General features: G+C 38.6%; 1 protein-coding gene across 4 annotated transcripts in view; it reads right to left on the bottom strand.

Annotated features, from left to right (window-relative positions):
* The window catches only part of TMEM67 (transmembrane protein 67), a 93,348-nt gene that overhangs the window by 59,902 nt on the left and 7,236 nt on the right, over nucleotides 1–26,210 (bottom strand). For all 4 annotated transcript variants that reach the window (XR_012514068.1, XR_012514069.1, XM_003938764.3 and 1 more), the window contains 8 exons: nucleotides 17,883–17,982; nucleotides 15,611–15,680; nucleotides 15,439–15,513; nucleotides 6,802–6,864; nucleotides 4,738–4,892; nucleotides 4,507–4,615; nucleotides 3,699–3,785; nucleotides 2,921–2,986 (listed from right to left, as the gene is read on the bottom strand). Coding sequence is in view for 2 of the 4 variants with exons in the window: in XM_003938764.3 (XP_003938813.1) it covers nucleotides 2,921–2,986; nucleotides 3,699–3,785; nucleotides 4,507–4,615; nucleotides 4,738–4,892; nucleotides 6,802–6,864; nucleotides 15,439–15,513; nucleotides 15,611–15,680; nucleotides 17,883–17,982 (725 nt within the window). In the remaining 2 variants the exon portion in view is untranslated. The remainder of the gene's footprint in view (nucleotides 1–2,920; nucleotides 2,987–3,698; nucleotides 3,786–4,506; nucleotides 4,616–4,737; nucleotides 4,893–6,801; nucleotides 6,865–15,438; nucleotides 15,514–15,610; nucleotides 15,681–17,882; nucleotides 17,983–26,210) is intronic.

The following is a 26,210-nucleotide window of genomic DNA, read 5'->3' on the forward strand; positions in this document are numbered from 1 at the left end:
TTGGGCTTCCAAAGCATGAATACTGTAAATACGATTATTTTATAAGGACCAAAAACACCAACAGTAAAGAACTGCTTTTTTCTTGAGCCTTAACTCAGATGAAGAAGGTATGCCTTCATTGTCAATATTAAGTATACATCCATGAAAAGGTTTAAACTACTGTCCTGTGGGATAAAGTCCCAATTTTTTCTCCTGATGTACAATGATGTCTACAATCTGGCCTCCATTAATCAAGCCAGGCTTATCTCTCATTACTCCTTATCAGTCTGTGATGGTCCATTCATACTAATCTACTTGCAGTTTCTGAATATGCCATGCTATTCTATGTCTCTCTGTCATTACAATGCTATTCTATGTCTCTCTGCCTGACATTTCCTTCCCCACTATGTTCTCCTGGCAAACTCATATTCATTATATAAGCCCAAATATCACTTACTTTGTGAAGCCTTTCTATAGTTCCTCAGAAATCAGTACCTTGTACATACCGACACTTACCACATTCTTTGCAATTCTTTGTCTATATAACTGTTCTGCCCACTAGGCTATGAACTACTTGAGAAGCTGCCAGGGTCAATGAAATTAAAATGCTTTTTAAACCTGATGGAACACTGGCTCCACAGTTTATGCGACAGAAGACTCTGGGTAAATTACCTAATTATTTGGCATTATTTCCTCATCTGTGAAGCAAAAATATTATGTATCTCACATAGTTATTTTACAAATCAAATGGGATAATAATGATAAAAAGCTGAGCACACAGAGACAGGCATTGCATAAGTGTTGATCTTCCTGGCCTATGTTAGAAGCACAATAACATTATTTTAAAAACAACAATAGGGCTGGGTGTAGTGGCTCAGGCCTATAATCCCAGCACTTTGGGAGGCCAAGGTAGGTGGATCACGAGGTCAGGAGTTCAAGACCAAACTGGCCAACATGGTGAAAACCTGTCTTAAAAAAAAAAAATTTACAAGGGAGGGGAATGTCACATACGGGGGCCTGTCGGGGGGTGGGGGTCTGGGGAAGGGATAGCATAAGGAGAAATACCTAACATAGAGGATAGGTTGATGGGTGCAGCAAACCACCATGGCACATGTGTACCTATGTAACAAACCTACATGTTCTGCACATGTACCCCAGAACTTCAAGTATAATAATAATTTAAAAATTAAGAAAAGCAAAAAACAACCAAACTAAAAACAATAACATGTAAATCATTTCTGACAAAAGAAGTAAATTTATGTTCATGGTAGAAAATTTGGAAATTATAAAGAAGAAAACAAAAATAATTTCTAACCTCACTATCCAGACGTAACCACTGTTAAAAATGTTTATTTTCTTCCAATCCACTTTCCATAATGGTATTTTTTGTTCTGGTTTTGTTCTATGGTTGTATGTGAAACTTTATCAAGAAGGATTTTTACAGACTAACAAATTGACATGGTTCAGCTATGTCCCCACCCAAATCTAATCTTGAACTGTAGTTCCTATAATCCCCATGTGTCATGGGAAGGACCCAGTGGGAGGTAACTGAATCATGGAGGCAGTTACCCTCATGCTGTCCTCACGACAGTGAGTAAATTCTCACGAGATCTGACGGTTTTATGAAGGGCTTTTCCCCCTTTTGCTTGGCACTTCTCTTCCTGTCACCATGTGAAGAAGGAGGACATGTTTGCTTCCCCTTCTACCATGATTGTAAATTTCCTGAGGCCTCCTCAGCCATGTTGAACTGTGAATCATTAAAACCTATTTCCTTTATAAATTACTCAATCTTGGGCGTATCTTTATTAGCAGCGTGAGAATGGACTAATACATGCATGTCTTTCAAGTATTTAATGGCTCATAATATTCCTTAGTAAGATAACGTAATTTCAAAATAGGTATCAAAGTAAGGAAGGTCAGAGGAGAAAAAAAAGAATGGAGAAAGATGAAGGAATTATTTTTATTTGTTATTACGGTGTAGAAAAAGAAGGTAGTAATTTTTTATTAATGATTTTTTTTAAAAAGTAGTATTTTGGTAGGTCCGAAGGTGGTAGTGAGTTATCCCAATTGATTGTTCACAGTCAGTTACAGATCAAACTCCTTGTTCTACTCTTTCCCTCTTCTCACTATTGCACTTAACTAGTCTTTTACTAAAAAAAAAAAAAAAAAGTAGTATTTTTACTTTATTTCCAAATGCTCAGAAGTAAACATTACTTTTTAAGACCTATAAGCCTAGCCAGACATGGTGGCTCACGTCTGTAATCCAAGTACTTTGAAGGCCAAGGTGGGTGGATCACCTGAGGTTGGGAGTTCAAGACCAGCCTGACCAACATGGTGAAACCCCGTCTTAAGAAAAAATAAAAAAAAATTAAAAAAAAAAAACCTATAAGCCTAGAAGCAGATAAACAATTTATTATGAAGATACAACATTATATGTTGTTTAAGACTCTAGGCCGGGTGAAGTGGCTCACACCTGTAATTCCAGCACTTTGGGAGGCCAAGGCTAGTGGCTCACCTGAGGCCAGGAGTTTGAGACCAGCCTGGTCAACATGGCAAAACTCCATCTCTATGAAAAACACAAGAATTAGCCAGGTGTGGTGGTGCATGTCTATAGTTCCAGCTACTCAGGTGGTTGAGGCATGAGAATTGCTTGAACCCAGGAGGCAGAGATTCCAGTATGAGCCGAGATCTCACCACTGCGTTCCAGCCTGGGTAACAGAGTGACACTGTCTCAAAAAACTATAGATAACAAGATGCTCTGTTTATGCCACTTAAATTAAGCTTTTCTGTACCCAGATAAAAAATTATATTAATCAGTGAAATTATTCATTACTATTAAAAACATTTCCAATCTCAAAAATTTAACTATTATTCCAACTACTGTTGATGTGATATTTTGAAAAATAAAACTAAAATAAAGACTAATATAGCTCAGACTTACATTTTGTTGGTAGGTTGTTCCAAATGAATAAGCAGCATTGAGCCTTGTCTCTGTGTCTGGACAAAGCTACAGTAAAAGAATACAATAGATAAATATCTCTCACAAATATTTTCTATGCTTATACTCAAGAGTTCTCGGGCCGGGCGCGGTGGCTCAAGCCTGTAATCCCAGCACTTTGGGAGGCTGAGGCGGGTGGATCACAAGGTCAAGAGATCGAGACCATCCTGGTCAACATGGTGAAACCCCGTCTCTACTAAAAATACAAAAAATTAGCTGGGCATGGTGGTGCGTGCCTGTAATCCCAGCTACTCAGGAGGCTGAGGCAGGAGAATTGCCTGAACCCAGGAGGCGGAGGTTGCGGTGAGCCGAGATCGCGCCATTGCACTCCAGCCTGGGTAACAAGAGCGAAACTCCGTCTCAAAAAAAAGAAAAAAAAAAAAAAGAGTTCTCAAACCCAAACATGTATATATGCTCTATGTAACACGTATTTAATATATTAAGGATATGAAAAGTTAAGGGAACATCTGTTATAAATTAAAGTCCTAACTTTAAAAGAAAGAAACTAAAGAAATTCTCGTTTAAAGCACCAGGAAAAAAAAAAGTCAACTGTAGTATGTAACTGATGCTCTATTCATACAATAATCTATTCTTTTCCTCTTGTCTTTGCCTCAGGCAAAATCTAGTCTTTTCCTCTTGTCTTCTCAGGCAAAGCCTGAGGCAAAGACAAGAGGAAATAAATAAGGCACAATATTAATTCTTTAACTAGAATCATACTTACCTGTAAAACACCTCCTTCTAAAGTTTGCCACTTGAGAAAATTTCCTCTTATATCATAGGAAGCAGCAACAAACTTCAGTTTTGTATTCTAATTAAAGAAAACAAGAGCAAAATCAGGTCAAATACTCTGAAAGTAATACAATATCCTATAAAGAAATTTTCATTGTTGATTCATCTTTTTTGTTGAAAAATTACATTCAATTACCTTTGTTTTGAGGCTTAATCTATTTTTATGACTAAATACACCTAAAATAATTGGACTGGTTTTTTGCAGGAAAATTATTATTCTAGAACTGAGAGGCAGCACTAGTGATAGATAAGCTCCTTTTGAACCTGTTAAATGGGAGGCAGTGTGGGAGAATGGTATCTGCTCAGTCTGGAAGCTCCAAAAGTTAGAGGTGGGAATTTGGTCCTGTGAAGTGCTGGGCAATGTCACAGAGCCCTAGTCAATCCTCGGAAAAACTTCTTTAAGACATGAAAAAACAGGACAGAGATTTTTTTTGCATTTGGTGATGAAAACTACTCTTCCCAGACCTACAAGTACTTTGTCTTGCCATAACCACAAAATCTAGAAGTATCCATATATTCAATAAGAGAGCTAAACTCTATACTGTTTAGTTGTTATAAGTTGCTGACATTCATATTTAGTTTAGTAACTGAGTTTGTAGCAACAACCTAAAAAGACAAGAATTGTAACTTTTTTATTACCTTTTAAAATTAATTGTAAATCAAATTTAGTAGTTTTATTACCTTTTAAAATTATAAATCAAATTTTGTAGTTATCCTCTAATGATATTAGAGACTTTTACCTGGTTTTCTCCTTTGAAACTGAAATTTGTAGGAAGAGAAGTAGTACTGAGCACTTGAGGTGCTAATCCTAACTGGTCTCCATAAAACAGCCAAGGAAGATTCTGTCTCCTATAAACAGTTACAACTGTTTTAATAATGGAGAATAAATATTTCTTGTTATTAATATTTGTGAATATATTAATATAATGAATTCAGTAAAAATAACATTTCATTAATCAAAATATCCTTACCAAAATGAAATAGAATGAATAGCGCTCAGTCCAGCAGTATTTTCAAAGATAAACTGAAATAGTCGACAAGCATCAAATGTGGCAGAGTTGTAAGAATTCATGTTCATCACACACATATTTCCAAGAGCTTGACAAGATGTTAGATTGGCATATACCTATAACAGAACAATGGCAAAGAAAAGTAACATGAACCTGAACAGTCTATGCAAAAGTTCATATAAAAATTTTACTTTAATTTTACTTATTCTAGGCCAGGTGCAGTGGCTCACGCCTATGATCCCAGCACTTTGGGAGGCCGAGGCAGGCAGATCACTTGAGGTCAGGAGTTTGAGACGAGCCTGGCTAACGTGGTAAAACCCTGTCTCTACTAAAAATACAAAAATTAGCTGAGTGTGATGGCATGCACCTGCAGTCCCAGCTACCTGGGAAGCTGAGGCAGAAGAATATTTTGAGCCCAGGAGGCAGAGGTTGCAGTGAGTTGAGATTGTGCACTCCAGCCTGGGCAACAGGGTGAGACTCTATCTCAAAAAAACATTTTTTTTTTTTAACCTATTCTGCTAATTTTTTTTTTCTTTTGCTTGTTAAAACCTTTCCTCTGGCTTAAGTAGAAAATAAACTTTCCACATGGGAAGAGAAATAACATGAACATTTTAATTGCAAATTTTAGGCTAAAATATAAAGACAAGAAACTGAAAGAAGAACTAAGGAAAAACTCATAGCACATTTTTTAAAAAAAACAATTAGACTATATTTGGAAGAATAATAATTTGTATACTAGAGTTTACACATAAAATCTAACCCATTTTGTTTAAGTAATCTGCTTTATAAACAACAAAATAAGACCATTTTTTGAGCTTGCCTCTCAACCTACTTTCTTAGTTTTCCCTATCAGGAGAGGGCAATTCCATTTTTATGCTTATTCACATGAAAAACTTTGAACTTTTTTTCTCCCTTGCCCCATATCCAGCTCATGAATAAATCCTGTAAGCTAAATCTTCAAAGCGTAGCTGAAAGTAAACCTTTGTCTCATTTCCATAGTACCATCTTGTGCAATGGTCCACTATCTCTCACTCAAGTTACTCTAATACTCTCCTAAATGGTCTCCCTGCTTCTGTCCTTATCCCAACAAATTCTGTTCTCCATGCCACAATAATCCTTTCAAAAACTGAAGTTCTATCATGTCTTCCTTTGTATAAAATCCTTTTATCTCCCTTAAAATAAGCCCCAGGTCCTTGCCATAGCTGCTCCCTATATCCCTGACCTCATCTCCACTCCACTTTCCCTGCTCACTCTGCTCCAGCCACTCCAGCCGCCTCCTTTTCTCTTAAGTATGAATAAGTCAGTAAACTCTGCTTTGATACCTTTGCTCCTGCTATGGTTTCTGCTTACAACACACTTCCCCTCAATGTTTGCATGGTTCGCTCACACTTTTTTCAGTTCTTTGCTCAAATACAGCCCTATCAGAGGTGCCTGCCCCTGATCACTACATAAAATAGCATCCCCCACCCGCTCTATGTTCTTTACTCTTAATTATTTGCCTTCATAGCACTTAGCACAACCTGACATTTACTTAGACTGTAACTCCATGAGGGATTGTTTTTCTCTTTTTCTAAAATATGTAACCTAATTTAAGAACTGGGCCTGGCACACAGCAGGTCATCAATAAACATTTACTAAGTGACAGTCAGTTTCCCCTAACACTCATTTTCAGCTAAAAAAGCTTGGAGACATTCAATTTGTATACATTAAATAACATCTTCTTTATGTATTCTCTTTCAGCCCACTAGAAAGGGTTTATTCTTCTTATAAAATTATGACCAAGATGCTATAGCTACTTAGAAAGAAACTTTTATTATCTCGGTTAAAAAATGGTACAATTCTTCAAAATGAAAGGAAATTTATTTAAAAAATTCAGGCCGGGTGTGGTGGCTCACGCCTGTAATCCTAACACTTTGGGAGGCCGAGGTGGGTGGATCACCTGAGGTCAGGAGTTCAAGACCAGCCTGGCCATAATGGTGAAACCCCATCTTTGAAAAAATAAAAAAAATAAAAATTCAAACTTACCCAACATGCAGCTGCTGATGATTGCAAATACTTTGCAAACCATTCTGAAGTTAAATACATGCCCTGTAAACAAAAAGATGAATTTTATTTTTAAGTTCAAATGATGCCAATATGCATATTGCAGAATGAGAAGTGTCTCACATTACTTTCACAATGTTAGTAGAAAAACAGATACTAATAGGAATACAAAAATTGATTTTTAACCAATGTCAGTTATTATAAATAGGACTGCATTATAAAATCATGACACTTAGGCAAAAGTTATAAAGAGACGAAATGAGTCTATAATCCAAAAATACTACATGCCTATTTCACTAACATAAAAAATATAGTGGCAAACAAAAGAAAAAACAATAGATCCTGACTTAGTATTGAGTGGTTAATATTTATTGGTTTAGAATTATTATAAATACTGTACCAAATTGGCAAGCAACAACAACAACAAAAAAATGGGGGAAATCATTTCAAATTTCCAAAATGGTGCCTCTCAAACAATGGTGGGCATCACAATCACCTGCAGAACTTTCTAAAAGCAAAAAATGCTGGGCTTCATCACAAACAAAAAAGCATCAGAGTCTCCAGATGAGATCAAGGCAATTACATGGGTTTTGAAGGCTATAGATAACAAACCCCTGGTTAAAAACCACTGCTTTAAAGCTTATCTGCACATCTTGCTAAAATATGAGAAACTAAGAAGCACCATTCAGAGAAAATTGTCTGGGAACAGACAGAAATGATATAACTAAATTATATGAACATGGGACCACAGCGATAAGATAAATCTGTAATAAAAATATGAGGTACTGGCCGGGCACGGTGGCTCAAGCCTGTAATCCCAGCACTTTGGGAGGCTGAGGCGGGTGGATCACAAGGTCAAGAGATTGAGACCATCCTGGTCAACATGGTGAAACCCCGTCTCTACTAAAAATACAAAAAATTAGCTGGGCGTGGTGGTGTGTGCCTGTAATCCCAGCTACTCAGGAGGCTGAGGCAGGAGAATTGCCTGAACCCAGGAGGCGGAGGTGGCGGTGAGCCGAGATCGCACCATTGCACTCCAGCCTGGGTAACAAGAGCGAAACTCCGTCTCAAAAAAAAAAAAAAAAAAAAAAATATGAGGTACTATTTTCTTATCTTTAATAGGCAAAAAATATTCTGTAAGAAAAAAACATATGCACAGAAGGCTGAAGAACACACACACACACACACACACACACAGGTAAAAATGAAATGCAACACAACAGTACTGACAAATGCATGTAAAATGGAGCCAGATACAATGCCACTGATAGTGTGAAAGTTGCATGATACTTTTATAAAGCAATATCCATACATTCTAACCCAGAAATTTAGAAACATTTAGGAAATTTATCTTAAGGCAATTATCCCTACAAATGGGAAAACATATTTAGTGCATAAAATGGTTGACAGCAATATAATTAATAACTGAAAACCTAAATATTCTCTGGAGATGCAATTATACAAATTTCAGTGCATAAGCCAGAATATTATGAACTATTAAAAAATATAATATACAAAATGAGTCTGGAACATGGTATAGAGAAACCAAGGAAATACCTAAAGTCTAAAGAAGTCACATCAAAACAACACAGGAGCTATGCTGAAAGGAAGTTCAAATTTGGTACAACTTGAACTTCGAAAAGAATACCAGTAACAGATTATAACACAATGAATAAACAAAGATTCTATGAGTTCATAACAAAGCTTTAAAAAGAAAAAGCATAGAGAAAAAGTAAACTGCTTCTACAGACAACTGCTAGCTAATAAATGTAGAGGGAATAATAGAGTTTTTATCAGAAATGACCAGTTTAATAATTGATACAAGCAAGATTTGTTAATGAATGCTAAAATGGATATTTATATAGTCTCAAAGTTAAACTGCAGACTAAAGTATTAATCACATTACCTTTACAATGGAAAGAAGTGGCAGACACAACTATGACCAAGAAATCAAAAATTTTTTTTTTTAAAGATGGAGTTTTGCTCTGCTCACCCAAGCTGAAGTGCAATGGTGTGATCTCAGCTCACTGCAACCTCCGGCTCCTGGGTTCAAGCGATTCTCCTCCTTCAGCCTCCCAAGTAGCTGGGGTTATAGAAGCCTGCTGCCACATCCCACTAATTTTTATATTTTCAGTAGAGACAGGGTTCAACCATGTTGGCCAGGCTGGTCTTGAACTCCCGACATCAGGTGATCACCCACCTTGGTCTCCCAAAGTGTTGGGTTTACAGGCGTGGAGCTACCACACCCGGCCTAGCAATCAAATTTAGTATCACCAATAACTGAACAACCTGACAGACATTACATCTCCTTGTTGTGATGCAATGGGCTGTATACAACATCTATATAACATCTTGCAAAAATGTGTTTCACTGAGTCTAATAATGAGAAAACAACCAGAAAAATACAGAAGAGAAAACCATAAAAGCAAAGTGAAGCAGGGATCTGTTCTAGACTAAAGGACACTAGAAAGACTAACTGCAATGTGGGATCGTTGATTGGATCCTAGGTCTCCCTTCCCCTCAAAAAGGAAGAGAGAATAAAGAACACTTTTGAACAACTGGGAAAATTTGGGAATTAATGGGTATTAGTTAATTCTATTATGTTAATTTAAAATTCCCTGGGTGTGATTCTAGGAAAATGCCTTACTCTTAGGAGATCCACAGTAAAGTATTTGGAGTGCAATGCCATTATGTCTACAACTTATTTTCAAATGGCTCAGGGGAAGAAAAAACTATGCATGTGTTGAACAATGAGAACACATGGACACAGGGAGGGGAGCATCACACACTGGGGTCTTTTGGGGGGAAATAGTGGAGGGACAGTAGGGGTGGGGAGTTGGGGCGAGATAGCATGGGGAGAAATACCAGATATAGGTGAAGGGGAGGAAGGCAGCAAATCACGCTGCCATGTGTGTACCTATGCAACAATCTTTCGTGTTCTTCACATGTACCCCAAAACCTAAAATGCAATTAAAAACAAACAAACAAACAAAAAAAACTATGTGTGTATATATTTACAAATATACAGAGAGAGAAAGCAAATGTGGGAAAACATTAATAATTTGTTAACCTAGGTTAAAGACATATGCATAGTCATTGTCTTATTCTTTCAGCTTTCCTGCAATTTTGAAATTGTTCAAAATGAAAGCTGGGAAAAACACAAACCACAAAGCTATTGTACTATTAATGTCTGAGGGAAAGGGAATGGGGAGATACTAACTCATATATGTAAAAATTGTTTTCTGATTGGCAAGTATATTCCACAAGTAGAATGAGTAGGATTGGATGCCTCGTTACAAAATTATACAAATAGAATTACGTTCCAATTTTGTTCTCTAAGAAAACTGCTGACCCTAATGTTGAAAGCAGATTTTTTCCAATTAGGAAGAATGTATGTTATGGAGTCAATACAAGTATTTCAGTCTAATTTGCAATTACAGTCTCAACATAAACTAATAAACATGTATTCTGGTTTATCAATTAATCTAATCTCTTCTGAGTTTAATTACCATAAACAATTCCTTAAGATCTGACTGACCTACAAATACTTGGATAAAACCGAGTTCTCATTCTTGCAAACTGAGAACTAGGTGAGGGTAGTCAAACCATCTTAACTAGATTCTGCATATATATATATATATATATATATATATATATATATATATTTAAAGACGGGGTTTCACCATGATGGCCAGGCTGGTCTTGAACTCCTGACCTCAGGTGATCCACCCACCTCGGCCTCCCAAAGTGCTAGGATTACAGGCTTGAGCCACCACACCCGGCCTGCTTATATGTTTTATACACTGGCTACATGGAACAGTCTGAATACCAGTTGCAACATGACTTAAAATCAGGAATTCTAAACCGGTCCTTAGGAAAGAATCAGTGTTCAGAACTGGTATGTTTAGCGCACAATTGCTGTGGTGATGTCACGCTCTCCCTGGCCAGGTCTGAGCCTCAACAGATGAGGGACAGACATTCATGGCAAATGGGACCGCTCTTCTCATTCCTCCTATGGGCCCCTCGCCTCTCCTCCCTGCCCTTGGGAAGTATGTGGGATACAAGGATGCGTAATCCGGTTAACCTTGAGTCCCCCACCCTCTGCCTTGTGACACTGGCAGTACTGGGGGGTCCTCTGAGGCAGCAAGCACCCATTGCTGGCCTCTTATGGCTGTTGCCTTGCAGGCAGCCCTTCTTTTCAGTGGTAGGAGCTGCCCCGACAGCCTGTCGGGCTGCCCTTCCCTGCCCACACCGGTGTTGCTCTGCTAGACTTTTGCAGTTCTCCTGGAGCGCTCCAGTTGTCCCTCAGGTGCCCCAGGCCCAATGGTGGTGTCGTTCCTGTTCCCAGTGCCCCATCCTCCAGTCACCGCTGCAGTGTCTGCGTGTGGGACCCAAAAAGTACTGGGGAGGGTTGAGGTGTCTTTTTTTAAATTTAGTTTTAATTTTTAGAAATCTGTTATGTTTAAATGAAATACATTAACTGAATCAGAACAGCACTAAGGATGGAACCTCCCTACCCACCTATCAAAGAAGTCTACAATGAGTCGACTGCAAGGTGCTATCAGAGGAGGGAGAATGTGGAGGTGGAAGAGAAAGTGAAGGGGTTGGAAGATTGGTTACATTGACCATATGAATAAATGGAGGATAATCAACCCCAGATTTTCAGCACTGGAGAAGATACGTAAAACTATCAAAAGGAAAGGTTAGAAAGAACCCTGAATCAAAAGGAAAGGTTAGAAAGAACTTCAGAATTGAAGGTATATGTGTCTGCTATTTTTATTTTATTTTATTTATTTATTTTGAGATAGAGTTTCACTCTGTCACCCAGGCTGGAGTGCAGTGGTGCGATCTTGGCTCACGGCAACCTCTGTCTTCCAGGTTCAAGCAATTCTCCTGCCTCGGCTTCCCAGTAGCTGGTATTATAGGTGTGCACCACCATATCCAGCTAATTTTTATATTTTTAGTAGAGACAAGGTTTTACCTTGTTGGCCAGGATGGTCTCAAACTCTTGACCTCAAGGGATCCATCACGGCCTCCCAAAGTGCTGGGATTACAGGCATGAGCCATTGTGCCTGGCCCATTTATTTTAGTATATATACACAGACATAGAAATAATCATACATGTGTATATGCATATATGTGTATATTTCCTAGCTATGTTTGCTGAGAGGACATATTGTGTTAATCTTGGTTTCTAAATATTCTTCTTCAAAACTAATTAAAGAAATGGCTGACTACAGCTGGGTATGGTGGCTCATGCCTATAATACCAGCACTTTGGGAGGCCAGGGTAGGCAGGTCACCTGAAGTTGGGAGTTCAAGACCAGCCTGACTAACATGGACAAATCCCGTCTCTATTAAAAATACAAAAATTAGCTAGGCATGGTGGCACATGCCTGTAATCATAGCTACTTGGGAGGGAGGCTAAGGCAGGAGAATCGCTTGAACCCAGGAGGCAGCGGTTGCAGTGAACTGAGATCGAGCCATTGCACTCCAGTCTGGGCAACAAGAGCAAAACTCCATCTCAAAAAAAAAAAAAAAAGAAAAGAAAAAGAAATGGCTGATTTCAGGGCTGAGGGAGGAAAAGTGGAAAAGTACAAGATCAACCTAGAAATCTTGTTGTATCACAAAGTAAGCAAATGTTGAAAGAATGATCGGGACATGTCCAAAAAAAAAAAATGCAGATGCCAACTTGAAAAGACTTTTATTGGTCAGATATAGGACAATTTGAGCATCAAAACAAATAATGAGTACACTAGATTATAACTAACTGAATAAATTAGAAACCCATAAATCATGTGGATATTAATTTTTAAAAGTAAGTATATAGGCTGGGCGTGGTGGCGCATGCCTGTAATCCCAGCACTTTGGGAGGCCAAAGGGGGCAGATCAAGAGATCAGGAGATTGAGACCATCTTGGCCAACACGGTGAAACCCTGTCTCTACTAAAAATACAAAAAAATTAGCCAGGCGTGGTTGCACGCACCTGTAATCCCAGCTACTCAGGAGGCAGTGGCAGAAGAATCGTTTGAACCCAGGAGGCAGAGGATGCAGTGAGCTGAAATCGCACCACTGCACTCCAGCCTGGGTGGCAGAGAAAGACTCCAACTCAAAAAAAAAAAAAAAAGTAAGTGTATACATGGGGAAGAAGAGATTGTTCTTCCTTACAATAGCATGTCAATTAATAAATGTGGAAGTAATCAAATGTGGGTGGAAATCAAAAATTAACCTTTGGCAACCATCATAGTAGTGGTTGTTAAGGGCAAGCATCAACAATGGAGACTAATACTCGTGGGTTAAGGGTTAGTGAGGAAGTGTAATCTTAGAAATACTCCTGACAGAGTACTAATCAATTACAAATGGAAAATGGTAACTTTATGGTAGCCATTGTGACTTTAGGGCAGGTGATCAAAGTTAACAGCATCAGTGGTGGCACAGGTAGATATTGTGTGCCCCTGGATGTGATGCAGTGCACTGAGAAGAACATGGCATCTTCTCTGTGGCTTTTAGCCAAGCAGGTACTGAATATGAGGAAAGTATCTGTAGGATGGTAAGGCCTGTAATCTTCAAAACTGTTGCATTCATGAAAAACAGGAAACACTGAGGACCTGGTTCCAGATTGGAGGAAGCTAAAGGGAAATGACCACTAAGTGATTGGGGATCTCAGACCAGAAAGAACAAAGAGCCATTGTTGAGATTTCCAGCAAAATTATTTCAACTTAACTATTTGAAAAAAGAAAAAAGGAAAATTAATACCTGCAAATTTAATAATCATATACACACATTCACTCCAATCTGGAGAAGAATGCCCCAGAAGACATGTACCTTGTTACAGATGAGCCAATTATTATATAATCTCAGAGCTTCCTATGTATACACGTATTTTAGCTTTTACTTTGTCGTCTTGTGACTACTTTGTACTTGCCTGTCTTCTTCACAATACTGTACTGGAGGAGAGGAATTTTTGCTTGATTCTTCAAGATCCTAGATCCCAACCTCATCATTGCTACCCTCACAGTCCTCTTAATCACTCCTATATTCAATAATATTAACAATAATGATATTAACAACCAGATCACAGCCTGTCCACCCCAAGCTCTGACATACTAAGGCATCCTCAATGTTTGGAATTCCTATTCTAACTCCTACTCATCTAACTCTTATTCTCTTGGATTTGTGATCTCTTTAATTACAATTCATCTACTTACTTCCCATTTCAAACCCTAGAACTAGTTATCACCAGCACCTGTTGCCAAAGCTCTAACTCTAGGCCTCAATAATCTCATCCATAAAATAAGGAACAATCTGGCCAAATAAGAATAATCCTGACCAGGCAAGGTGGCTCACGCCTATAATCCCAGCACTTTGGGAGGCTGAGGTGGGTGCATCACCTGACGTCAGGAGTTTGAGACCAGCCTGGTCAACATAGTGAAACCCCATCTCTACTAAAAAATAAAAAAAAATTAAGGCCAAATGCAGTGGCTCATGCCTGTAATCCCAACACTTTGGGAGGCCAAGGTGGGTGGATCACCTGAGGTCAGGAGTTCGAGACCAACCTGACCAACAAGGTGAAACCCCATCTTTAAATAAATATAAAAAAAAGAAAAAGAAATTAGCTAGGCATAGTGGCTGGTGCCTGTAATCCCAGCTACTCAGGAGGCTAAGGCAGGAGAATAGCTTGAACCAGGGAGGCAGAGGTTACAGTGCCACTATACTCCAGCCCTGGCAACAGAGCTTCCATCTCAAAAAAAAAAAAAAAAAAAAAAAGGGAAAAAAAGAATAATCCTGATTTATCTAATGCTTACTATGTACAGGCACTGTGATAAAGGTACTTTCATTATGACAAATTTACAGATAATAAACTGAAGTTTTGGAACTTTCTCAAGGTTCAAGGATACAAAACTAATGACTTGCAAATCCAGGCTTCAAATCTAGAGTTTCTGGTGCCTTAAATGTATTATGTATGTATGTATGTACATATGTATGTATTTTTTTTTAATAAAGACGAGATTTCACCATGTTGGTCAGGCTGGTCTTGAACTCCCGACCTCAGGTGATCTGCCCGCATTGGCCTCCAAAGTGCTTGGAATACAGGCATGAGCCACCACGCCCGGCCGTATTTATTTATTTTTTGAGAGGGAGTCTTATTCTGTGACGCAGCCTCCTGAGTAGCTGGGATTAAAAGTGTATGCCACTACACCCGGCTAATTTTTAAATTTTTAGTAGATACGGGTTTCACCATGTTGCTCAGGTTGGTCTCGAACTCCTGACCTCATGATCCATTCGCCTCAGCCTCCCAAAGTGCTGGGATTACAGGTGTGAGCCACTGCATCTGGCCCCTTAAATGTATTATACTGCATCCTATACAGGACATATACCAGACGTTTCTGGTGTAAACGTTCTGTAACGTACTGAAAAACAAACAGACTAAGGTACAGACTGAGTACTGTACTTAGAAATATAATGAATTATTAGACTAATGTTTCTTAGATTGATATGTGTTTCTGTTTTCAAATGATTTGCACAAAAGTGTTTCTCATTTTAGCCCAAAATTAATTACTAATGAATGAAATGTAGAAAGTTCCTTAACAACAGAACAAAAAAATTTAAACATACTCACAACCTCTCCATAACGTGTAGTTGAAATTCTACGTAGAGGAAAACTCCCTGTGCTGCTGAAACATAATCCTCCTGTCTTCATAAACAAATGAGGGAAAAAAATAGAAGGTTATGAAAAGTCATAAGCAACTGAAATAAAAATATATATACTTCATCAATTTGCTTAGCCTTACTAAAATGTTAGGTTCTGAACATGCACAGGACCTGCTGGTATTGACAAACGTTGGCTCACATCGGATGCACCTGTTCAATATAACAAAAATAATTTAAAAATAATAATAATAATAATTTTTAAAATGTGAATAAATTATACTAAACCTAATTTAATAGAAAAGCTGTCTTTCTAAACAATGGATTCGATTCATTCAGTGAGCAGTTACATAAAAAATATATCAAACAAATTTAAAATAACACTGATTTGAATAGTTTTAGACCATTCTGTGTTACAAAGCAAAGTATAAAGTAAATAAAACTAATCAATAATAGAAGAGTTTTAACTAAATGGACTTTACAGAATGAGTAATTCTGAATATCAAAGATAATTATATCACTCAACTAACAAAAGAGACCAATATCAAAATGCACATTGTGGAAGGAAAAAAAAAGAGACCAACAAACTCACATAAATAAACCCAATCAATTTTTACAATTAGTTATATCAAATATTCTTTCCTTATTTTATGTGCCACAAAGTAAAAAGTTAGCATAAGTTAAAGAGAAATGTATATATAGCTCCTAGCAAACCTACAACCAAGACTTTTAAATAAATTCTATTTATCATCTTTGTTTACTTTAGGAAAATACTTCATATCTTTCATTAATGAATGACGTAGAGTAGAGAGACGGAGGGTACCGGACCAGTGAGGACAGTGATAAGAAAATACATGAGTGTTCATCACTTGCAAGATAGAGCAGGTAGGAGTGGGGCTGGCACATGGCATAAAAAAGACTAGGCTTGGGGAAATATTAGAGGGGCAAACTTGGGAATCAGCCCAGTAATCAGTATTTGGATGCTGTAACTCAGGTCAGCCTTAAAGAAAAGATAATCCAACACTAACTAGCCCTTAGAAAAGCTGCTCAACTATTTTCTGTATTAAACCTGGAAACTAAAGAAAAAACTGTCCCTCAAAGGAAGTCATGATGTAGGCCTCTAAAAAAATTAAAGAAGGCTGGGTGCAGTGGCCCACGCCTGTAATCCTAGCACTTTGGGAAGCAAAGGCGGGTAGATCACGAGGTCAGGAGTTCGAGACCAGCCTGGCCAATAAGGCGAAACCCTGTCGTTACTAGAAATACAAAAATTAGCTGGGCATGGTGGTATGTGCCTGTAGTCCTAGCTACTGAGGAGGCTGAGGCAGAAGAATATCTTGAGCCCAGGAGGCCGACGTTGCAGTGAGCTGAGATTGCACCACTGTACTCCAGCTTGGGTGACAGAGCCAGACTCCATCTCACACAAAAAAAATTAAAGAAGCTTGCCGGGCGCAGTGGCTCAAGCCTGTAATCCCAGCACTTTGGGAGGCCGAGGCGGGTGGATCACAAGGTCAAGAGATCGAGACCATCCTGGTCAATATGGTGAAACCCCGTCTCTACTAAAAATACAAAAAAGTAGCTGGGCATGGTGGCACATGCCTGTAATCCGAGCTACTCAGGAGACTGAGGCAGGAGAATTGCCTGAACCCAGGAGGCGGGGGTTGCGGTGAGCCGAGATCGCACCATTGCACTCCAGCCTGGGTAACAAGAGCGAAACTCCGTTTCAAAAAAAAAAAAAAAAAGAAAAAAATTTGGTGTAACATGCTTAAGTTAGAGGGACGCACATAGGCAGGCAGAGGTGTGTGTGTGTGTGTGTGTGTGTGTGTGTGCGCGTGCACGCGTGTACACCTATGGTTCACAAACATACGCACAAAGGGGGAATAGGAAGTAACAGAAAATGAGACTATAAATTAGGGTACCTGGGTTATGATTAGTATACAATTTTTTTTCTATATAACATTATAATACATAAGGGCTTTAGCACAGTACTTAGCATATAATTATATTATAGATTATAGACAAATTACATAGTAACAAAAAAAATAGCTACCCTTTACAGAGTGGTTACTATGTAGCACTACACTAAGAACTTTACTTATTTGTTTCTGAGCCATTATAGCCTATGAAATGGGTGGTATATCAGCATTCCAAAGACAAGGGATTGTGAAGTAATGAGCCATCCGAGGTCAAATAACTAATAGACTGGACCAAAATTTGAACCCTATTCTGCCTCATGCTCTGGGCCTCAGCTTCTGTATCTGTTAATGTCTACTTCTATCCTTCCTTGGGTTATTGTGAGAAGCAAGTGATACGAGAGAAAAACACTCTTAAAAGTATAGATTATTAAAAAAAAAAAGTATAGATTATACGTTAATATAAGATGACATTAATGAAGTCAGCTCTCATCACACTGCATACCTGTCTTGTAAAGCATTTGCTACCGTAAAAGAGCTTTCATTTCCATCACAGAGCTCACAAGTTGCTTGAGACAACAATGTTCCATTAACGTCTCTTTCCACTAAACAGTTCAGAAACAAAATAAAGATGTAACTCATAGTAAACATACCAGCTTCTACATGTTTAGAAAATATTTAACAAAACCCAACTGTAACAATTATTCGAATAATTCTCAAAACACTTTATTTGCATTAAAGGCATAACAAGTATCTCCATAATTAAGTATAGAGAAGTAATGCTTTTGTACCCTGTCCATGCCTTCAAAAAAAGAGAAGTGATGCCTTCCCTAGTCTCACATAGTAAAATATAGAAAGTAATTTTCCAAGTCATCATAAAAATTAAGTGTTTTTTTCCCTCAAAAAATTTCTTACCTCTTATCTATACGTTCCTGTTACACTGGGATGGGGAAGTAAATATTTTCATAGGTTACTAATAAGTTTCTGCAACTTAGAAGGCTTTTAGTAGTGTCTATTAAAGTTTTAAATTCACATCCTTACAACAGTACAATTTTGTATTTACATACTTAACCTACAGAAACACTTGAACATGTATATAAGGATATTCATTGAAGCATTATTTGTTAGAAACAACATGAATATTTAAAATACCAGAATGGTGGTATATCCATGCTACAAAATACTATGGAATAGATTTTTTAAAATCAGGTGGCTGGCTGCGGTGGCTGAATGCCTGTAATCTCAGCACTTTGGGAAGCTGAGGTGGGAAGATCACAAGACCAGCCTGCTGTGAAATCATCTCTATTAAAAATAAAAAAATTAGCTGGGCGTGATGGCATGTGCCTGTAGTCCCGGCTACTCGCAAGGCCGAGGTGGGAAGATCTCGAAGTCAAGAGATCGAGATCATCCTGGCAAACCCCATGAAACCCTGTCTCTACTAAAAATACAAAAACTAGCCGGGAATGGTGGCGCACGCCTGCAGTCCCAGCTAGTCAGAAGGCTGAGGCAGAAGAATCTCTTGAACCTGGGAGATGAAGGTTGTAGTGAGCCAAGATCATACCACTGCACTCCAGCCTGGAGACAGAGTGAGACTCTGTCTCAAAAAAATAAACAAACAAACAAACAAAAAGAATCAGCTAAGGCCAGATGAGGAGGCTCATGCCTGTAATCCCAGCACTTTGTGAGGCCAAGGTGAGTGGATCACATGAGGCCAGGAATTCAAGACCAGCCTGGCCAATATGGCAAAACCTCAGCTCTACTAAAAAAAAAAAGAAAAAAAAAAAAACTTTGCTAGGCGTGGTGGCATGTGCCTATAATCCTAGTTATTCAGGTGGCTGAGGCACAAGAATCGCTTGAACCTGGGAGGTCGAGGTTGCAGTGAGCTGAGATCATACCACTACATTCTAGCCTGGGCAAGAGTAAGACCCTGTCTCAAAAAAAAAAAAAAACAAAAAAAACAAAAAAGAATCAGGTAAATCTAACAGAGCATCAGGGCATATCTATCATTAACTGAAAAAAGTATGCTAGACTAATATTTGTATATGAAACATTTAAGCAAATATACCACGATGTTTCCTGTGGCTACATAATATAGATCCTTATAACAAAACAGAAAAAAATTCTGAATGTGCGCGTGTGTGTGCGCAACGCGCACACACCCCCCAAAATAACCAATTACTATGGGGTTGAGGGAGCAATAGAAAATCAGCATTGGGAAAAGTGGTCAGAGAGGACCGTGGTCTTATCCATAGTTTTAAGTTTGTACATGGTGGTAAAAAGTAACTTCAACAAAAGTAAAGATGAACAACTTCTTCCTCCTACAGTCATCCCTATCTCAATAAATGGCAGCTCCATTTGACCATTTACTCTGGCCCCAGTCCTTAAGAGTCTCCTCACGTTCCATATTAAAAAAATAAAAATAAAAAATAGATCTGCAAACCCTGTCAGCTCTCTCTTCAAAATATGTTCGGAAACAGAATTATTCTCTCTACCTATACAACTAATACCATGGCCTGCTGGGTACAGTGGCTCATTCCTGTAATCCCAGCATTTTGGGAGGCCAAGGCAGGAGGACTGCTTGACCCCAGGCACTCAAGACCAGCCCGGATAACACAGCAAAACCGCATCTCCACCAAAAAAAAGGAGAAGAGTAGCCAGGTGTGGTGGCACATGCCTGTAATCCCAGCTACTCAGGACACTGAGGTGACACTGCAAGATCCTGTAAGAAAAGAAAAGAAAAAAACAAAAAGAAGAGAAAGAAAGAGAGAAAAGAAAAGGAAGGAACGCAGGCAGGAAGGAAGGAGAGAAAGAAAGAGAGAGAGAGAGACAGAAAGAAAGAAGGCAAGTGAGCGAGCTCTGGCCCAAGTACTGTCATCTATCACCTGGGCTTTTAACAGCTTCTTAACTAGAGTACTGGTTTTGTGCTCCATGAAGGAGCTAGAGTGAACCTTTTAAAACTTCAGTATGATCATGTCACTCTCTTGTTTAAAACCTTCCAAATGGCCTCTCATCTCACAAAGACCAATTCGAAAGGTCACTAACATAGCATAAAGTCTTACATGATCTGCACACTATCATCCCCAGCTTTTCAGACCCATACGCTTCCACTTTACTTCTTTGCTTTAGCCACATTAGCATACTTACTGTTCTCTGAAAAATGTCAAATATACTACCATCTTAGGACCTTAGTACTTGCTATTCCCTCTGCTTATAATGATGTTCTTCAGTCATCCTCTTGGCTCTGTCCCTCACTTCCTTCAAGTCTTTCTTAGATGTCACCTTTCCAGAGAGGACTTCCATGATAAAATATGTAAACTAATACCCTATTCTCCCTCCCTTCTCTTGCACCATAGAGAATTTTAATCACATAACAGCACCATCTAAAACAGCAAAATACTGTTTCCACAGCTGTAACCTAACCCAAAGGGGCCACTAAATGTCACAGCCACTGTTCAGAGTAAGCAGCAAAGAATGTTGCTTTCCCCTGCTTCTGATCCACAGATATATCGCAAGCATCTAATTTAGGGAATGAAGAATTAGAAGAATCACAATAACATAGCTACAGTAATAGAAACATAACTTGAGTGGTTAACTATGTAAGATTTCAGACTAGTTTTTATTCTTTCAGTAATTAACTGACTTACACACATGGCTGATACCAAGCGTATTAGTATGCACTTTGTCTTGGTATTAATTTGTGTTGTCCAATACTGTCGACTATGGCTACTAGCCACTATGACTACTGCCAACTTCAAATGTGGCTAGCCAGAATTGAAATTTCAAAGATTTATTAAGAACAAAAGAATGGGCTGGGCATGGTGGCTCATGCCTGTAATCCCAGCACTTTGGAAGGCTGAGGCGGGCAGATCACCTGAGGTCAGGAGTTCAAGACCAGCCTGATGAATATGGTAAAACTCCGTCTCTACTAAAAAATACAAAAAATAGCCAGATGGAGTGTTGGGCGCCTGTAGTCTCAAGCAGTATAGAAGCTGAGGCAGAAGAATTGCTTGAACCTGGGAGGCAAAGGTTGCAGTGAGCTGAGATTGTGCCATTGCACTCCAGCCTGGGCAACAAGAGTAAAACTCCATCTCAAAAAAAAAAAGAACAAAAGAACGAAGACATCTCAAAAACTGTTCACCTTGATTACCTGTTCAAATGATAATATTTTAAATAATACTAGGCTAAATAAAATATAGTATTAAAATTCATTTCACTTCTTTTTATTTTTTAATGTGTAGACAAGAAAATTAAAAATTACATATTTGGTTTGCACTGTATTTCTATTGAACTGCACTACTTTAAATAATGCCAGTTTTTATTCCAAATTTATAATTAAAATCTGGATTTTAATATAATTTTAAGATAATGGCCGGGCGCGGTGGCTCACGCCTGTAATTCCAGCACTTTGGGAAGCCGAGGCAGGTGGATCACGAGGTCAAGAGATCGAGACCATCCTGGTCAACAAGGTGAAACCTTGTCTCTACTAAAAATACAAAAAATTAGCTGGGCATGGTGGCGCATGCCTGTAATCCCAGCTACTCAGGAGGCTGAGGCAGGAGAATTGCCTGTACCCAGGAGGCGGAGGTTGCGGTGAGCCGAGATCGTGCCATTGCACTCCAGTCTGGGTATCAAGAGCAAAACTCCATCAAAAAAAAAAAAAGATAATGAAAAATTTAAAATTAGAGATTTTTCCATAATCCTAAAATTTATCGTAGAAACAGTACATCATGAAATGAAATAAATTCAAATTTCCATCCAAGTCATAAAACTTTCATTACTCCCATCCCTAAGAATAGACCCCCCAAATACTATGAGAATCTAGTTAATCTTTTCAATGGAGGCAACGGTGCCAACAAAACTACTAAGAAGCCAGGTGACATGGATTGCTTAAGCCCAGGAGTTTGAATCCAGCCTGGGTAACAAAACAAGACTTTGTCTCTAAAAAATAAATAAATAGGCCAGGCGTGGTGGCTCACGCCTGTAATCCAAGCACTTAGGAGGCCAAGGCAGGCAGATCACCTGAGGCCGGGAGTTCAAGACCAGCCTGACCGACATGGTGAAACCCTGTCTTAAAAAATAATAAATAAATAAATAAATAAATAAAGACCAGGGATAGTGGCTCATACCTGTAATCCCAACACACTGGGAGGTCAAAGCAGGAGGATTGCTTGACCAGCCTGAGATATATAGTGAGACTCCCATTGCTACAAAAATAATTATTAAAATTAAAAAATAATTTAAAGATAAAACATAATTTTTTAAATTAAAAAATTAATCTTTGAATGGGTAATAAAGTATAAAAATAAAAGGCACAAAAGAATTTATTTTATTTTTTGAGACAGAGTTTTGCTCTTGTCACTCAGGCTGGTGCGCAAGTGGTGTGGTCTCACTCACTGTAACCTCCGCCTCCCGGGTTCAAGCAATTCTCCTGCCTCAGCTTCCCAAGTATCTGGGACTACAGGCGCCTGCCACCATGCTCAGCCAATTTTCTTATGTTTAGTAGAGATGGGGTTTCACCATGTTGGCCAGGGTGGTCTTGAACTTCAGAAGATCTGCCCACTAGGCCTCCCCAAAGGGCTGGGATTACAAGCGTCTGCCACCGCATCAAGCACAAAAGGATTTAAAATAAAACTTAGCCGGGTGCGCCGGCGCATGCCTTTAATCCCACCTACTCGGTAGGCTGAGGTCGGAGGATTACCTGAGCCCAGGAGTTCTGGGCTGTAGTGCGCTATGCCGATCGGGTGTCCGCACTAAGTTCAGCGTTAATATCGTGACCTCCCGGGGGCGAGGGACCACCAGATTGCCTAAGGAGGGGTGAACCGGCACAGGTTGGAAACGGAGCAGGTTAAAACTCCAATGCGGATCAGTAGTAGGATTGTGCCTGTGACTAGCCACTGCACTCCAGCCTGGGCAACATAGTGAGACCCATCTCAAAAAAGAAAACAAATAAAATAAAAATTAAGTCACTTTCCCACCATTCCCAGGCACTCAGTTCTTCACTCAGGAGGCAACATTGTTACCAGTTTCTTATGAATTTTTTCAGAAATAGCCTGTGCATATACAAGCACATATGCATATATAATGGTCTTTTAAAAGCTAAATAATGGCATACCAAATACATAAAACAGTACCTGCTGATAAACAGCAGGTACTCAATAAATACTTGTAGATGAATGAATAAATTATTTTATATCTTGCTTTTTTACTCAATATACCTTAGATTTCTTTCTATAGCAATGTGTAGAGCTGCCTCTTTATTTTTCCATGATTGCATTCTATACCTTTGTATGACTATTGCATTGTATGACTATATCATAATTTATTTGATCTCATCTTGACAGATTCTTAAATTGTTCACAATCTTTTGTCTTAGGAATAATGTTGCAAGAAAAAAACATTCGAACACTTCTTCATGCATACAATTAAGTGTATTCAAATGAGAAATTTCTAGATGAGAGCTTTCTGGGCAAAGATAATCTGTATTTTTAATTTTGATTAGTACTGTAAATTTGCTCTCCACAGAGGTTGCACCAACTTATAATTTTCCACTCATAATGAATGACTGTTTCCCTGTATTCTTAAAAATGCATTGCCAAAGTTGAAAACTTTTTTTTTTTTTTTTTGAGACAGAGTTTCACTCTTGTTGCCCAGGCTAAAGCAAAACGGCACAATCTTGGCTCATTGCAACCTCTGCCTCATGGGTTCAAGTGATTCTCCAGCTTCAGCTTCCCAAGTAACTGGGATTACAGGCATTCACCACCATACCCGGCTAATTTTGCATTTGCAGTAGAGATGGGGTTTCACCATGTTGGTCAGGCTGGTCTTGAACGCCTAACCTCAGGTGATCCACCCACCTCAGCCTCCTGAAGTTCTGGGATTACAGGTGTGAGCCACCGGGCCAGGCCAAATAATTTTTATAATAAAATCTGGCAGGTTAAAAATAAAATCTCATTTTGGCTTTAATGTACTTCTTACTCTGAGTAAGGTTGAACATTTTTTCTCATGTTAAAATATTTTTTACTGCCGGGTGCGGTGGCTCACGCCTGTAATCCTAGCACTTTGGGAGGCCGAGGTGGGTGGATCACCTGAGGTCAGGAGTTCAAGACCAGCCTGGCCATCATGGTGAAACCCCATCTTAAAAAAAAATAAAATAAAGTTAAATATATATATTTTTCTATGTGAACTTTACTCATGATTTTTGGCTGTTTTAAAAATTGGGCTATTCATCTTACTCTATTTATCTGAAGGAGCTTCACATTTGTTGAAGAACTTTGACCTCTGTCTATTGTATGCATTAATATTTTTCTTTAGTTTGTAGTTTGGTTTTTGGTATTATAATTTTACGGCATTCTGTAAATTTACCAATTTTTCCTTCTGTGGTTTTTTCTTTTTTTCTTTTTGTAGAGACAGAGTCTTCCCATGTTGCTCAGGCTGGTCTCAAACTACTGGGCTCAAGTAATTCTCCCACATAGGTCTCCAAAGTGATTGAGTATTTTTGGTCATTCTTAGGCCTATTACAGCAAAACTACACACATTTTTCCTACATTTTCTTTAAGAACTTTCATATATTTATTCATATTAATATTTCACTCATTTGAAGTTTAATTTTCTCAGAAATAAGGTAGAAACCTAACTTAGTGTTTTCTCAGTTTTCTCAACACCATTAATCAGTCTTATCTCCACATATATAAAATGTCACTTTTTTCACATACAAAATTCCCATAAAAATTGAATCTATTCTGATTATCTGGTTTAAGTTTAATCAATCAGTCTGTGTACCCATATGCCTGTCATACATGTTACTATAGTAGCTTTATAACATGCATAATATCTGATGGGGTAGTTCCTTCTTTCCCTTCCCAGTATTTTCTTATCTTTTCATATATCTTTCCTGATAAACTTCAAAATCTACTTCTATATTACCTCAAAACAAAGAATATCCTGATAGAATTTACTAAGATCCTTTAAAATATATAGACTGGTAGGAGAGTTGACATCTTTCTAATATATAATCTTCCCATTCAAAAATAAAGAATGCATCTTCACTTATAAAAGCCTGCCTTCATATTCCTCAGTAATATTCACAAATTCCTTCAATTAATTATGTTGCTCATTCCTTCTAAAGTATATGCCAAGGCCAGTCACAGTGGCTCACGCCTGTAATCCCAACACTCTGGGAGACTGAGGTGTGCGGATCATCTGAGGTCGGGAATTTGAGACCAGCCTGACCAACATGAAGAAACCCTGTCTGTACTAAAAATACAAAATTAGCCAGGCATGGTGGCCCAAGCCTGTAATCCCAGCTATTCAGGAGGCTGAGTAAGAATAACTGCTTGAACCTGGGAGGTGGAGGTTGCAGTGAACTGAGATCACGCCACTGCACTCCAGCCTGGGCAACAACAGCAAAACTCCAACTCAAAAAAATGAAAGAAAGGAAAAGAAAAGAAAGAATATGCCTATGTATTTTTTCTTTTCTGTTGCTACTGTAAATGAGGTCTTTTCTTCCATCACTGCTTATAATAGTTTTTTTGTTGCTGGTGTTTCTTTTTTTTTTTTTTTTTTGAGACAGAGTCTGCACTATCATCCAGGCTGTAGTGCAGTGGTGTGATCTCGGCTCACTGCAATCTCTGCCTCCTGGGTTCAAGCAATTCTTCTGCCTCAGCCTCCCGAGTAGCTGGGACTACGGCGTGTGCCACCATACCCAGCTAATTTTTTTGTATTTTTAGTAGAGACGGGGTTTCACCATGTTGGCCAAGATGGTCTCAATTTCCTGACCTCGTGATCCGCCCACCTCAGCCTCCCAAAGTGCTAGGATTACAGGCGTAAGCCACCA

Source organism: Saimiri boliviensis, chromosome 15 (assembly GCF_048565385.1).
Source record: "Saimiri boliviensis isolate mSaiBol1 chromosome 15, mSaiBol1.pri, whole genome shotgun sequence".
NCBI classification, from domain to species: Eukaryota; Metazoa; Chordata; class Mammalia; order Primates; family Cebidae; genus Saimiri; species Saimiri boliviensis.